The 15,157-nt window shown below is 31.5% G+C and overlaps 1 protein-coding gene across 1 annotated transcript; it reads right to left on the minus strand.

The window, feature by feature from the left end:
- Positions 1-6,812: 6,812 nt before the first annotated feature.
- Positions 6,813-8,601, minus strand: LOC144568345 (transcription factor bHLH149-like). Its single transcript, XM_078318653.1, has 2 exons — positions 7,829-8,601; positions 6,813-7,089 (listed from the first exon to the last, which is right to left on the minus strand). Exon 1 carries the CDS (start codon positions 8,463-8,465, stop codon positions 7,839-7,841), a length of 627 nt encoding a protein of 208 aa, XP_078174779.1. The 5' UTR covers positions 8,466-8,601; the 3' UTR covers positions 6,813-7,089; positions 7,829-7,838.
- Between the last annotated feature and the right edge of the window lie 6,556 nt (positions 8,602-15,157).

A 15,157-nucleotide genomic window follows, 5' to 3' on the forward strand; every position in this document is an offset into this window, starting at 1 on the left:
GTATGCAAACTAGCTAAGCATACGAGACTTCCTTTTGTAAGCTCAAATTCAAAGAGTAATCATATTTTTGAACTTGTTCATTCCGATGTTTGGGGACCCGCTCCCATAAACTCTTACAATGATTTTAAGTATTTTGTTACATTCATAGATGATTTTTCACGACTAACATACTTATATTTATTAAAAAATAAAAGTGAGATTTTTTCTTACTTTCAAGAATTTTCAAATTTAATTGAAAATCAATACAATGTTAAAATTAAAATTCTTAGAACCGATAATGGAACGGAATTTGTAAATCAAAGTTTTTCCAACTTCTTGAAACAAAAGGGAATCATACATCAAACAACTTGTGTTTATACTCCACAACAAAACGGAATTTCCGAAAGAAAAAACCGTCATCTACTTGAAATGACAAGAGCACTTATGTTTCAAACCAATGTTCCAAAAATCTATTAGTCGGATGTCGTTCTTACCGCAACTTATTTGATAAATAGATTGCCAAGTGTCGTTTTAAAAAATAAAAGTCCATTAGAAATTATTTACCAAAGAAAAATAATTTTTAATCACCTAAGAATTTTTGGATGTACATGTCATGTACACCAAAATAAAAGAGATAAATTAGACCATACTTCTATAAAGGCTATTTTTCTAGGATATTCATCTCAAAAGAAAGGTTATAAATGCTATGACCCTATAAATAAAAAACTTTATATTTTTAGAGATGTAACATTTTTTGAAAACGAGCCATATTTTAAAAACAAAGATAAGATTGATAATCAAATTAGTACAAATGACTTTGTCATTCCTATGTCTACTAATCAAATTATTGAGCAAAGAATTGTAGGAAATGATGAAGAAGAAGAAAGGGAAGAAAGTGATAACACCTCTCAAAATGGAGCGGAGGAAGAAGAAGAAGAAGAAGAAGAAGAAGAAGAAGAAAACGTTGAAGAAGAAAATATTGAAGAAGGTGGAAATAATGAAGAGAAACCTAGGAGGAGGTCAACTCGTCATCGACAACCATCAACAAGGTTATGAGATTTCATAACCTATAAGGTTCAATATCCTATTGAAAATTTTATTTCATATAAAAATATTTCAAAATCCCACCGGGCATTTATTAGTTCACTTTCTAAAATAGAGGAGCCAAGAAATTTTGAGGAAGCCATTAACCAACCGGTGTGGTATAAGGCTATGGAAGAAGAACTTCAAGCCTTAGAAAAAAAATGACACATGGACCATTGTACCATTACCAAAAAATAAAAAACCGGTTGGATGCAAATGGGTCTATAAAATAAAATACCAAAGCGATGGATCTATAGAACGGTATAAAGCCCGGCTAGTTGCCAAAGGGTATACCCAAACATATGGTATTGATTACCAACAGACCTTCGCTTCGGTAGCAAAGATGAACACCATAAGGATATTACTTTCCATAGCGGTAAATAATGGGTGGAGTTTATATCAAATGGATGTTAAAAACGCATTTCTTCAAGGAACACTTGAGGAAGAGGTTTATATGACCCTACCACCGAGTCATGTAAAAGAAAAAAATACTAACCTTGTTTGTAAGTTAAAAAAATCAATTTATGGACTTAAACAATCTCCAAGGGCATGGTATGGAAAACTTTCTCAATTTTTAATTTTTCTTGGTTTTAAAGTAAGCCAATCGGATACCTCACTATTTTCAAAGCATGAAAATAATGATACCACAATTGTCCTTGTTTACGTTGATGACATAATTATAACCGGAAACAATTGTGAAAAAATTAACAATGTTAAAAAAGACTTAAAAGAAAAATTCGAAATTAAGGATCTTGGTAGACTTAAATATTTTTTAGGAATTGAAATAGCTCATTCTATCAAAGGATTATTTATTTCGCAAAGAAAATATACCATTGACCTTCTAAAAGAAACGGGAAAATTAGGATCCAAACCGGCCTCAACACCAATTGATAGCAATTGTAAGTTAAATCTTGAAGAAGGGAAACCGTTGGAAGATATCAACCAATTCCAACGGCTTGTAGGTAAGCTAATTTATCTAACGGTAACAAGACCAAATATATCATTTGCGGTAAGCCAAATTAGCAAATTCATGCACGCACCAAGAAAACCTCATTTGGATGCAATTGATAGGATTTTAAGATATTTAAAGAAATCACCCGGAAAGGGTGTATTGATGAAAAATAATAAATCTAATGATGTATGTGGCTATTCCGATGCAGATTGGGCCGGAAGCTTTGATAGAAAATCAACAACCGGCTATTGCACATTTGTAGGCGGAAACCTAGTCACATGGAAAAGCAAGAAGCAAAATATTGTGGCACGATTAAGCGCGGAAGCGGAATATCGTGCCATGGCATCCACCGCAAGTGAACTCACGTGGATTAAACAATTGCTTGAAGAGTTGAACTTCAAAATTGACAAGCCAATGAAGATGTTTTGTGATAACAATGCGGCAAGGCACATTGCTTCAAATGCCGTATTTCATGAAAGAACAAAGCATATTGAAATTGATTGTCATTTCATAAGAGAGAAAGTACAAGCAAAAGAGATTGAAACCTCTTATGTGAAGAGTCAAGACCAATTAGCCGATATCTTCACCAAGGGACTAATTCCGAGAATGTTTGAAGAAATAACGAGCAAGCTAGGATTAATCGACATTTATAATCCTAGCTTGAGGGGGAGTGTTGAAGAATAAAATAAACTAGAAGGGTTAAATTGTAAAATAAAGAGAAGGGTAAAATTGTAATTTAGAATAGTTAGAAATGAACCGTTGGAATGTCAACGGTAAAATAGAAAGGGAGATATATATACTCACTGTATATGCTTTAGATATACATAAGAAAAATCAGAAAAAACTCTCATCTCTGTCTCTATAAAAATTATCACATTTCCATAATCGATCCTTATGCTTACCCGCCATTATAGGCTCCCGCTTCTGAAAAAAGTGGATTCCCATCCCCATCAAATCTCATCCCGTGTAATCCCGTGGGCCGTGACATCCGAACACGCCCTAAATTAGAAAAGTAACGCTTCATAAAGGTGTTTTTAAGGATTCCACTGTAAAAGGTTGTTAACAAAAAATGAATGCTCTTTTTTTTTATATAAAAACTTATGCACAGGCTGTTAAGTCGTGATTCGTGAGAGGAAATCAAATTCATGATCTTTGAACTAATAGTCTTATAATTTTTTTTTCTAGTCAACTGTGCCACCTCTCATTTTTTTCTAAAAAAAAAAAAGAAAATAAAATGAATGCTCTTGGCTTCAATTTGACAAAAAATGAATGCTCATATTAGTAAAATATCTCACATTTAGGGAAATATATTTTCAGTTTAGTCTTCAATATTTTGAATATCACGTATGGAGATTTTAAGTAAATATATTGAAATGAAAATTTTAAATTACCCGGTTTGAACATAATCCGGCTCCATGATGTGCAAGGAGGAAGTGAGAGATGGTAACAACGAGCATTGGCTAGGTGGTGAGCTACTAGATAGTCTAGATCTATCGAATTGGCAAGGGTTCCTTGAAAGATTTTTCTCAATATTATTTTTTTATAAGAAATAATCAATTAAAATGAACTGTCCCTTTAGAATTTTCTACAACTATTTTTCATAAACATAAGTTATTATTGAACAAAAGTTGAAGGTCAAGGTACTCAATTATTTATATTCACAAGAAATTTCTTCATCAGAATTTCAAAGTTACGACCTCTCATACAAATAGCATTGCCTTGTTACTATTCATAGGCTAATTCTCAAACATATGTTGTTATTGATATATTAATATGTATTTTTGAGATATTAGAATTAAAAAAAAATCTTAAGGAAACTACATAAAGCTTTATTGCTTTAAATTTTAGGGAGAATTTCATATATACCACTCAAAAATTGTGAAATTACATATTTACCATCTAAATTTCTATAATTACATATTTACTATCTAAAAATCTAATAATTCACATATTTATCCAATTAATCAAAAAATGAGATTAATTAAGTTTAATATTATATAAAATATAATTAATAAGTTATTTAATTTCTCTTGTCTTCTCTTTCTCCGCCCCTTCCTCTTCTACACACAGATTTTCCACCTGCTTTTTTGGACATAACTTTTCTATTTTCGCTAAAACTCTCTCCTCATCTCGTTTCTCTCACTGAAACTTGGAGAGAAGGGGGTAGCAAACTCGGATATTAGGATTTCAGTCCCAGCTTGAACGTCTAAAAACAAGATAAATACTCCAACTTTTTCAACAAAATAACTCGTACTAAATTCAACACTTGGTATCGCAACCAGTTATCAAAGTAGTAATTGAGTTTTGACAATCTGTGTTTTGTTATTGGCTCATTTAGAATTTTGTTTTTAATCTCTTATAGTGGGTATAAATGAGAACGGTTCTAAGGAAAGAAAGAGAGAGTGCTAAGTTAATCCTTGATTAATTATAGTTTTAAGAAAATTAAACATAATTAATATGAGTTTTGGGTATATTTGATATATACTAAAATTATATTGGGTAAATATGTGAATTATTAGATTTTTAAATGGTAAATATGTAATTTCAAAAAATTGGATGATAAATACGTAATTTTACAGTTTTTGAGTGGTATATGTGAAATTCTCCCTAAATTTTACATTATTGTATTCTCTACGGACTCCTATTTTCTTGATAGGACCACACAAGGAGATTTTTAAATATTTCTGCTGAAAAAAAGCAGTCTAATAGGTTTTTTGAAAAATATGTAACACCGGAAAATTGTTGCGGTGTAAATATTGAAACTGTGAACTTAGTGGATCATGAGTTCCGTCTCTCTACAATGAAGTCACATATTTACTTTTTTATAAATAACATCTAAAAAATACTAAAGTGTACTGGAATTTTTTTAATAAAAAAAAACATATTTATTGCACAGTAGAAAAAATTTGGTGCAAGAAAATTTTCCCATCGGGCACAACGTTAAACTTTATAACAAGTAAATGATGTAAACATGGATATATTGCTTACCTCATAAAAAATCTCCGGTGTAAGTGGTATCCTCAAGTTGGCACCGTAATTTTATTTTGTGTTATCTATTTTTTTTTAAATTTATCCGGTTTTCTTTCCCAACAAAAAATAATATTTTATTTCTAGATAAATTAATCCACTAGAGGCGGAACACCAAAATTTTTATAAATATCCAAATCAACTAACAAATTACGGAATCTACTCTGTTTTGCAATGAAATTCGAAAAATACCCAATCCGGTTATCCAATAACCGGATTTAATACAAGTGTCCGGTTACCCACTCCCCGAACTCAAAAAAACAAATCCGGTTAATGGTTAACCGGATTTGTGCATTTTTTTTTTTTTTTTTTTTTTGAAAACAGAAATTTTTTATTATTTTTTATTTTTTGTATTAAAATATTAGAAATGTTGAATATATTTCTTTGAAAATAGATGAAATATAATATAATTTAATTTATTAGAAAGACTGCAACAAATAACCCGGATCAATATTTTTCAGATCGGATTTTTCGCGGTTGTAAGAAAAATTAATATATTTCTTTATGTGTTATTGGAAAAAAAATAAAAATAATTAGATTCTGAGTTATTGATCCCGGTTCAAAAGTCACTTCTAGGTAATCCAGAAAATATTGTGATCCTTCTAGTACATTTAATTTATAAAAAGTTGTATCTATTTTTGAAAAAAATCAAAAACTTTAATTTATTTAATGATTGTTTTTCAAAAAGAATTCTCAAAATAGATACAACTTTTTATAAATTAAATGTACTAGAAAAGTCACAATATTTTCTGGATTACCTAGAAATGACTTTTGAACCGGGATCAATAACTCAGAATCTAATTATTTTTATTTTTTTCCAATAACACATAAAGAAATATATTAATTTTTCTTACAGCCGCGAAAAATCCGATCTGAAAAATATTGATCCGGGTTATTTGTTGCAGTCTTTCTAATAAATTAAATTATATTGTATTTCATCTATTTTCAAAGAAATATATTCAACATTTCTAATATTTTAATACAAAAAATAAAAAATAATAAAAAATTTCTGTTTTCAAAAAAAAAAAAATGCACAAATCCGGTTAACCATTAACCGGATTTGTTTTTTTGAGTTCGGGAAGTGGGTAACCGGACACTTGTATTAAATCCGGTTATTGGATAACCGGATTGAGTATTTTTCGAATTTCATTGCAAAACAGGTTAGATTTCGTAATTTGTTAGTTGATTTGAATATTTATAAAAAATTCGGGGCGGAACAACAAGCGCATAAATAATAACAAAGCTCAAGAATTTATATTCAGCACGGAATTGGGATGAGCATGGAAGCCCGGCCCAAAAATCTGTTATGCTCAAGGCCCAGAAATAAATTACAGCTGTTTAATTAGTCTTTTTTGAGGTGCAAAAGATCAATAAATCTCACTCGAGAGAAAGACTAATATCGCAGTTAGGTCGGGTATCTGACATTACCAACAATTAAATGTGTTAACCTCTGAAGAATAATCACGACTTCTTTTTTCTCTTCCAATTTTAGGAGTTGAGGACTTCAGGTGGAATTTGTTCAACACAAGACATGAACAAAAATGGAATTGATTTCATTATTTTTTTGGTTATTCAGATAATAACTTTTGTTTCAAAACTAGGAAGAAATTAGCCTTACAAAGATCTAGTCTCAGAATATCATAAATGGATGGGAGAAAATACAGCTGGAGGCATTGCTTTGAAACTGGATGCATCAGGTTTGACAGTTGGTAAGAGTTTTGATCGACATTTTTTTTTTGTTTTTTTGTTCTTTGTTCTTTAGTTCAGCTGATGATTATGAATTGACAATTTCATTGAAACAAATAAAAATTACAAAATACAAAAGAGTTTGTGCATTACATTACATTATTTGTATGTAAGAAAAGGTGACAAACACTGTCAATAAAGACTACCCAGCCAATCAAAAATATTCACGATCAATTTCTTGCTTCGAGCTCTACTTGAACTTCTCTCTCCAGAGAAAACTTATCTTTGATTTCCTACCAAAGTGAAGCACCCTTCTCTATCATGTGGTTTTTGCAAATATTGCTTCTTGTTCCACTGTGCCTCTAAAACCACATTATGCATCATTATAATTAGAAAACAAAGGAACAAACAAAGAATACCACAGCGATTGAGTAAAGAGCAAAGTAAGAAAAGCTTGATTACAGGAGCATTAAATAGATAATGGAATTTAGGTTTCAATCTCTCTTAACTAGGTTTTAGAGGAGCTACTTAAAAGACTTTGGATAGCCTCAAGTGTCAAGAGAAAACATTTACAAATATATGAAAAAATTACTTATAACTGTGCTTCACTGACGACTTGATCTGAGTGGCTAGCTTTTTTTCCTCTAAATAATTACTTGCATATTATTTTGCTTTAAGTTTGCTTCAGTAATTAATAGCTTTTGGTTTGGTAAACCTATGACCTATTCTATCTAGGTTCCAAGATTGGATTAGATTAAATATTTTGTTTGGTACCAATTTGCTTCATGTTTATTACTTCTGTTTATCATTGGGATCTTTTCTGCAAATTGGATATAATTACTTGTTGCTTTAAAAGGAACTCAATTTCCAATCAATAAATAAAAGAGTACAGTTTGATTTGAAGAATCAAAACGCAACTAAACCTCAAGTTAAGAGTCAGAGATCAGATCCGCTTTTACAAGTATCAATCCAGAATTTACAATCAATCCCCTTTCATTCATACACCCCCCTCCCTCTTATTTTAGGAAAAAAAATCATGAAAAAAATTATAATCATCCATTAATTGATCAAGCAAGAGCAAGAGCAAGAACAAGAACAAACCATCTCATCCTCAGCTCCCCTGCTCTGCAATCTCCATCTCCTCCTCCTCTGGAACCGAAACTGCTGCGGCAGACAGCGCCTCGGCCAACGCACGCATCGTCCTCACCTGCATCTCCAGCGCTGCCACGTAATCCGCCGCTTCCTCGAGCAGAGTCGCTGCCGGGAGCTTCTTGCATCCCGGCACGATCCGTCCCAGCTTCTTCAGCCGCTCTTTCACCTTCCTCTCCTTGAGCACACCCGATGTCGTTCCTGCTTCTTCCGTGGCAGGAGGAATCGCCTGATGCTTCCTCCTGTTGCGGCGAATCTTGCCTCCAGCTTTGACAAGTACTCTTTTACGACAGCTGTTCCGGTTGAACAATATCGCGCGACTCCAGCGCGATTGCCCTCGGGCAGTCATAGCGAGCGCCGAGTCAGCCGCCTCCTTGACAGCGCGCGAACCGACCGATTCCGGCGGCTGGGCCCGGTCCCGAGTGGCTTGGAGCGCATCGACGAGTCGCCGACTGTAGAGGCGCTCTTGCGTGCCCGTTCTCCATTTGGTTTGCGGAGGAGGCGGTGGTGATGTAGTTTGACCCGGTTTTTTTCTTGCTTTGGGCTGGGATGGAGATGGAGAAGAGGAGGAAGAAGGTGTAGAGGCCATGATTAATTGGAGAGGAAAGGAAGGAGGAGAGAATGGTACTACTACGACTACTGGTATAGGCCTTTACAAGTAAACGTGATGGTTTGTTTTGTCGGAAAGGGATACAGATGAGACTACAGAGTGGTGGTGGGTTTGGTTTGTGGAATTGTGGGGGATTAATTTTAGAGATTAATTAATTAATTAAATGGGAGGCGGAGCTTGTGATGGTAATGAGCTGATAATTGATCGGAAATGAAAGTATATGCTTCTGTACAAAAGCGTTTGGTCAGATGTTTTTCAAATTCAAGATATGTCCGTTGAATTTGCATCAAAATTCGTGTAGTCCGATAACCTAAACATTTACGCGATTATTAATGCAGATCGGACGGTTTATACTCGAATTTGGTTCAAAGAAACCTATCTGGAAATGGAAGGCGATTAGTGGTACAGTGATAGTAGTACTGTGGATTGAGGGAGACATGTGAATGTGGGTGGGGCCCACTGAACCGGCTCACATGTGTGATGTATTCATTTCATTATTATGATTTAATCGTTGGATAAGCTTTTGTTTTCTTTTCTGTTTGGTTGTCAGATGAGTGCTGTTTTTTTTTTTTTTTTTTCAATATTTTAAACTGATTTGTCAATTTGTGTGTATATGTTTGTTAGTTAAGCCGTAAGCGTTGCAACGCATCATTAATCATGCCATATTTCGGTGAATATTTTAAAGTTGTATGTTTCAGAATTCAGATAGTGCTTCCATGAATGATGAATGTGTCCAATTATAATAGTTTAGTACTTATGCAATTTTGGTTGTTTAATTCTAACCCATTTATTTGTATTATTATGCTCCTCATGCATGTATTTTGAAATAATATACGAGTTAGTGTTACGTGGTTACATCTCCTCCACTTTTTTTTTTTTACAAAAAAACTAATTTGTATAAATAGAATATATCCCCCACTAAAATTTCTTTGGTTAATAAAAAATATATGTTTGTTTATTGGCTTGTAGTACCTTTCAGAGCGCATTATTTCAATTGATTCCATGAACCTATTTTCTTTTTGTTTAATGCAATTGCTTATCTCTTCTAAACCCATTAATTTACAACATTACTATTTACAAACACTTATAGCATGAGTTCACTTGAAAAAATAATATATTTCATATTTCATTACTAAATTCTATCCTATCCGGCACTGTTACCACGTCACCCCTAAAAAAGTAATTAATTCAAAATTTTATAGTGCACCAAGGCTGGTGTATGTTTCTTTTGCCGTCAAAAGCATGATAATTTTTTTTGGCAGGGTATTAGGCAGAAACGTGGCAACTTGTTGAACAATCAAAATTGCATGCTTTCAAAAAATAATTATAGTGAAGTCAAACGACAATAATTTGATAATTGGTTCGGATAAGTATCAACTAGTGAAGTCAAAATTGCATGCTTTATCTCACTAATGAGACAGTGCTTGAGATTGAGAGATGGAGAAATAATATGTAAATTAATTGTAATTAATTTTCCAGTTTTTTAACTTTGAGAAAGGATTACTTTGGCTTCTTGATTGTATAGCTTAGGATAGTGGCCGTAGTAATCCTTTTAACTAGAATTTTATAAATAATCCTTTATTAATATATCAGTTGACCGGAAATTGTCATCAATCATAAAAAAAGTATCAACTAAGGATGTCAATGGCATCTTTTTATTTATTTATCTGATTCGCACCGTATCCGATAAAATGGATACGGGTAAAAAAAAAATTCGTAAATTTATCGAGTAATATTATGAGTAATTTTTTTTTATCTAAATGGATAAGGATAAAAGTAAAGTATATTTTGTTTCTGTTATCCATAATTATAAAAAAAAAAGTATACATATAATATATATGGGTAAGGCTAAAGTGCTATGAGTTGCATAGAGACCTACGGTGCTACGGCTCAATATTTGAGTTTTCAAAATTCAAACGGTCGATCTGAACCATTCATCTTGTTCTCCATATTAATATGTGTTTGGAGACCAAATTTTACATTTTTTGGAAATGTTTTACTATTTTTTTAGATAGGTAGAAAATCAGTTGATCTAAAAAATTATGCACCATTCAGATATTTGATTTTCTATCTATCTAAAAAAATAGTAAAAAATTTCCCAAAAATGTAAAATTTGGTCTCCAAACACATATTAATATGGAGAACAAGATGAACGGTTCGGATCAACCGTTTGAATTTTAAAAACTCAAATATTGAGCCGTAGCACCGTAGGTCTCTATGCAACCCATAGCACCTTAGCCTTACCCAATATATATTAATAAACATTGAAAATAGTACTTTAATTGGTTTTGTTGTACTTAGCATGATAATAGTTTTTTTTTAATAAAGTACTATATGTGTGTGAAATAAATGTATATGTTTTAATATTTTATTTAATAAATAATAAATTTATTATTATATTAGTATTTAGTATTATCCGTTATTTATCCGCTACTGTTTTGTTATCCCACAAACATAACTTATAAGAATAAGATACAACTAAGATAATTTATAGTGAACAAAAATAAAATATAGATAACAATAATTTATAAAGAAAAGCTTCCACCTAACTCTTACTGTACTCATTAACACCCCTGGTATCAACCAGGCTTGGAACATTTTTTTTAATATATTTTGTAATTTTCCTCTTGGAAACGAATCTGATTTTAGATATGACCATGTAAAAGAACAATTAATTAATTAGAATCAGAAACTACGTGTGTTGACATTAGCTGTTCTGAACTATAGACTTCTTTAGAATGTGCTTGCAAATAATTCATGTTTTTGTGAAATCTGTACAGGCATATTAAAAGGGGGAGACAACATGTGAAATTTTGACTCATATATATACATTAACAATTTCAGACTAGATCCATATCTATTTTGTTCTTTACATTCTGGATGTTTTGAAATGTAATTGTGGACATCGGATTAAATTTGATCTAATATCTATTTTAAATTATTAGATTCTCGTTAAAATTTGTATGTTATTTTAGATTTTTATGGCAGTTTACAATTTTAATTTTTAGTACGAATTTTGACGTTAATCAATAAGTCTCGATTAGACATCTGACTAAATTTTGTCTGATTAAGTAAACCGAAAAAGATTTGTGGTTCTACTTTTTGGAATCAAATCTTTAAGAAAATGAGCATCCTATTATTCTTTCATCCGGACTGTTCAAAATCGATCACATGGCTTCAATTATTTTTTTTTCTTTTATATCAATATAATATATTAAAATAAATCAGATGTAATTGAAATTGTGTGACTGATTTTAAACGGTCCGGATGGAATAATAGCAAATTTGAATCCTTACTTTTTGTTTTGAAAAAGGAACATCTAAAAACATATTTGCACTTGAAACTTGCTTCCATGTATTTTTCTTCTCTGGGTTACAAATTACAATCCCCATATATATCTACATCTCACAAGATCTTGTCAAAAAAAGCCATGTACACAAAAATTAAATTCTATCATAATTCGAATATCTATGGAATATTGACCCCGTCTTACATCCTATCTATCTGTTATGTTGTCTTCGCATAATTAGCACTGCATTTAATCAATTGTTTTTTTTTATGAACTTTGACAACCTAACAGCAAAATTAGATTCCTATCTTGAAATGTTTAACATGATAACATATCTTTTTAGTAAGGCCATTAATAAAATTACATTAAAATCATATTCAAAACAAACCCACTTTGCTTTTGTCCAATGAAAGAGACGACAAAGCAAGACAGTGGCCGCCTCTCTCGGCTTTAGCTTCCGCACTACGGAATTGCGGAGTGGGTCCCACATATTTTTGTTTTCTCTCTCTACTCTCTCTCTCTTTCTCTCTCTTTTTGTAATGAGTTCTTTGAGAAAATAAAATGGATGTTTGGTTCTCATCCTAACTGGCATGTTTTAAGTGTGGTTAGTGGTGGTGCCAAGGTGGTTTGTTTTGCTGTTTTGCATAAAGAAATAATACCTAGATTTCTGTGGCGAGTAGTGGAGTTTGTACTGATATAACGAGTCACTATGTGTGGGGCCCGCATTCACGCAGAGTGACAAACGAAAAGTTCGGATTCAGTTCGGCGATTTCAAAAATTTGTAATTCGGATATAATTCGGGAATGATTCGGTACAACAAGGAATTAAAAAAAAAATCCCCCAAAAAAAACCAACAAAAAAATAATCCAAAAAAAAAATTAAATATTTTTTTTGGCATTTTTCTCGCGAATAATACATGACTCACGTTTTATTCGCGAATAAAACATATTATAAGTTTTTTGTGTTTTATTCGGAGTTCGGTTCGAAAACGTCAAAAAAACATTTAATACGCGAATATCTCGCGTACTATGTCACTATGCATCCACAATATAGATATTATTTACGCCTACGGCTTCCAATAAAAAAAATATAGTTATTATTTGTTACTATCTCATTGGTACATTATATTGTTGAAATCATTCCGATGAACACCCAATTAAATTCAGTTTAGATGGTTTGATTGCGATCACATTATATTGTTGGAATTAGTATTTTCGATGAACTCCAGATTAAATTCACTTTAGAACGTTTGATTGCGACCACATTATATTGTTAGAATTATTGTTTTCAATGAACACAGTATTAAATCCAGTTTAGACCGTTTGAATGCAATCACAATATATTGTTGAAAATATGTTTCCGATGAACAACGAATTAAATTCAGTTTAGTACATTTGATTGCATCGCAATTCCTATTTACAATTAAAATTATATAATATTTGCGTACGAAATCTCAACACGAATTAAATTGTATGGCTATATTACGATACACATTATTTTGTCAAGTTCCAATCTGATCCCGTAGTTGTCAACGATAATAAATGTCAGTGAATTATTAATATGATAATATATGAACATGAGACACTTCAGAGTTCGGAGTTTAGAATATCTCTATCAAGAAATAAAAATTGACCTCACACAAGATTAATCGACTTCACACAAATCTTATGTGACTCCATTTTTTTACTCAATAACATCTAATACAAATATTATTAACAAGTGACAACTAAGTTTTGTTGAAAACAAAATGCTATCTCTATATTACGCTGCTATACCGATAGCGTCATAACTTTTTTGGTCTGAAAACACTATAGTAGTAAGATATCATTAACATACTAGTATCATACCGTGCGTTGCAACGGGGACATATTATAAGAAACAAATATATCAATGAAAATAATAATTATCTAAAAATTAAAACACATGTTAATAGAAAATTTATATGATTATGTATTTTTAACTAACTTTAATCGTGATCTCTGATAACAATTTGATGATGTGATGATTCTTTATTTTTAAGTACCAATGATATCAAATAATAGCTCGATTCGAATCTAATATCAAATATCATACAACAATTCAATATCAACATATAATATGATATAAAAAAACATAAATAAAAAGTGTTATCGTTTGTATGTATAGGATACACACACACACATACACATATTATAAGAAAAATATATATTCACACACACGTTCCAATTTATATTATTCTTTGTTTCCAATTTAGAATACACACACGCACACACACATACACACATTGATATATTATATATTGGAAATATATTCTAAATTGCCCACACCAATATGTATAGAAACAAAGAAAGAAAAATAAGAAAATTAAAAAAAATATGATTTTCATTGTGATTCGTATAGAAACGAAGAAGTAAGGAAATAATAAATAAGAAAATGGAAGGTTGAGTCTTCTCAATTGAAGAGGAGAAATATGGAAATAAAGGAATAAGGGAACAAATAAATATATCGCTAAATTTCAGAATTTGTTCATTTTAAATTGTAACGTATCGTGTGGCAGCACATGTGGTGGGTATGTTTTTAACTAAATTTAGACTTCTATACATAAAAGAGATGCATTTAATCAAAAGAAGACAAATTATATAATTGAAGAGCTGAGATCAAATTCGAAGTTTCATCTCTCAATCGTAGCCGTTGGCGGATCGGACACCCAACGTGCTTAATAATAGAATGGAGATGAGACAAAAATAAAATAAAACAGCTAGTCCATTTGCATATATTTACTCCGATTGCATATAGAAACATTTGAATTTAGAAAGGTGGAGTGCCGTAAAATATTCATGGGGACAAGAAAATAAAAATAAAAAATAAAAAGAAAGAAAGGAAGGTATTTTTCACCAATTTATTTTTAGAAATATTTTCGTTCCTTGACTGATATTATGATTTTGGGTTTTGTCCAAAGCATTTTGCACCGTAATCTTATCCAAAGCCGTCCGATCAAAGTCAAATTGACAGAACAGTTTAGATTTATAGAGATATTTAAATTCAATAAGTTCAAAAATCATTTGCACAAATTTCAAAGCAGATCATACGGTTTAAATCCTTCTTTTGATAAATTTGAGCCAAAGCCTTCCGGACAAAATCCAATCTCTTTTTTTCGAGCACTATTTTGATGAGTCATACTGCTATGAGATTCGCCATTATATTAACCCAATACAGTAGAATTCTGTTATATCTACTTTAGTTCTGATGTGAAATGTACATATCAGATCAATTTGCTAACATCAATTAGAAGCCTTTTTTGTGGGGGGAATTTCACGTATACCCCTCAAAAACTTCAATATTACGTATTTCCTCCTCTAAATTTTAAAATTACATATTCCCCCCTCTTAACTCTAAAAACTCA

Source organism: Carex rostrata, chromosome 17 (genome assembly GCF_964058835.1).
Source record: "Carex rostrata chromosome 17, lpCarRost1.2, whole genome shotgun sequence".
In the NCBI taxonomy this organism is placed as follows: Eukaryota; Viridiplantae; Streptophyta; class Magnoliopsida; order Poales; family Cyperaceae; genus Carex; species Carex rostrata.

Bases quoted from the DNA above. Each gene is read 5' to 3' on its own strand.
- LOC144568345 (XM_078318653.1), bottom strand. From the start codon at position 8,465: ATGGCCTCTACACCTTCTTCCTCCTCTTCTCCATCTCCATCCCAGCCC.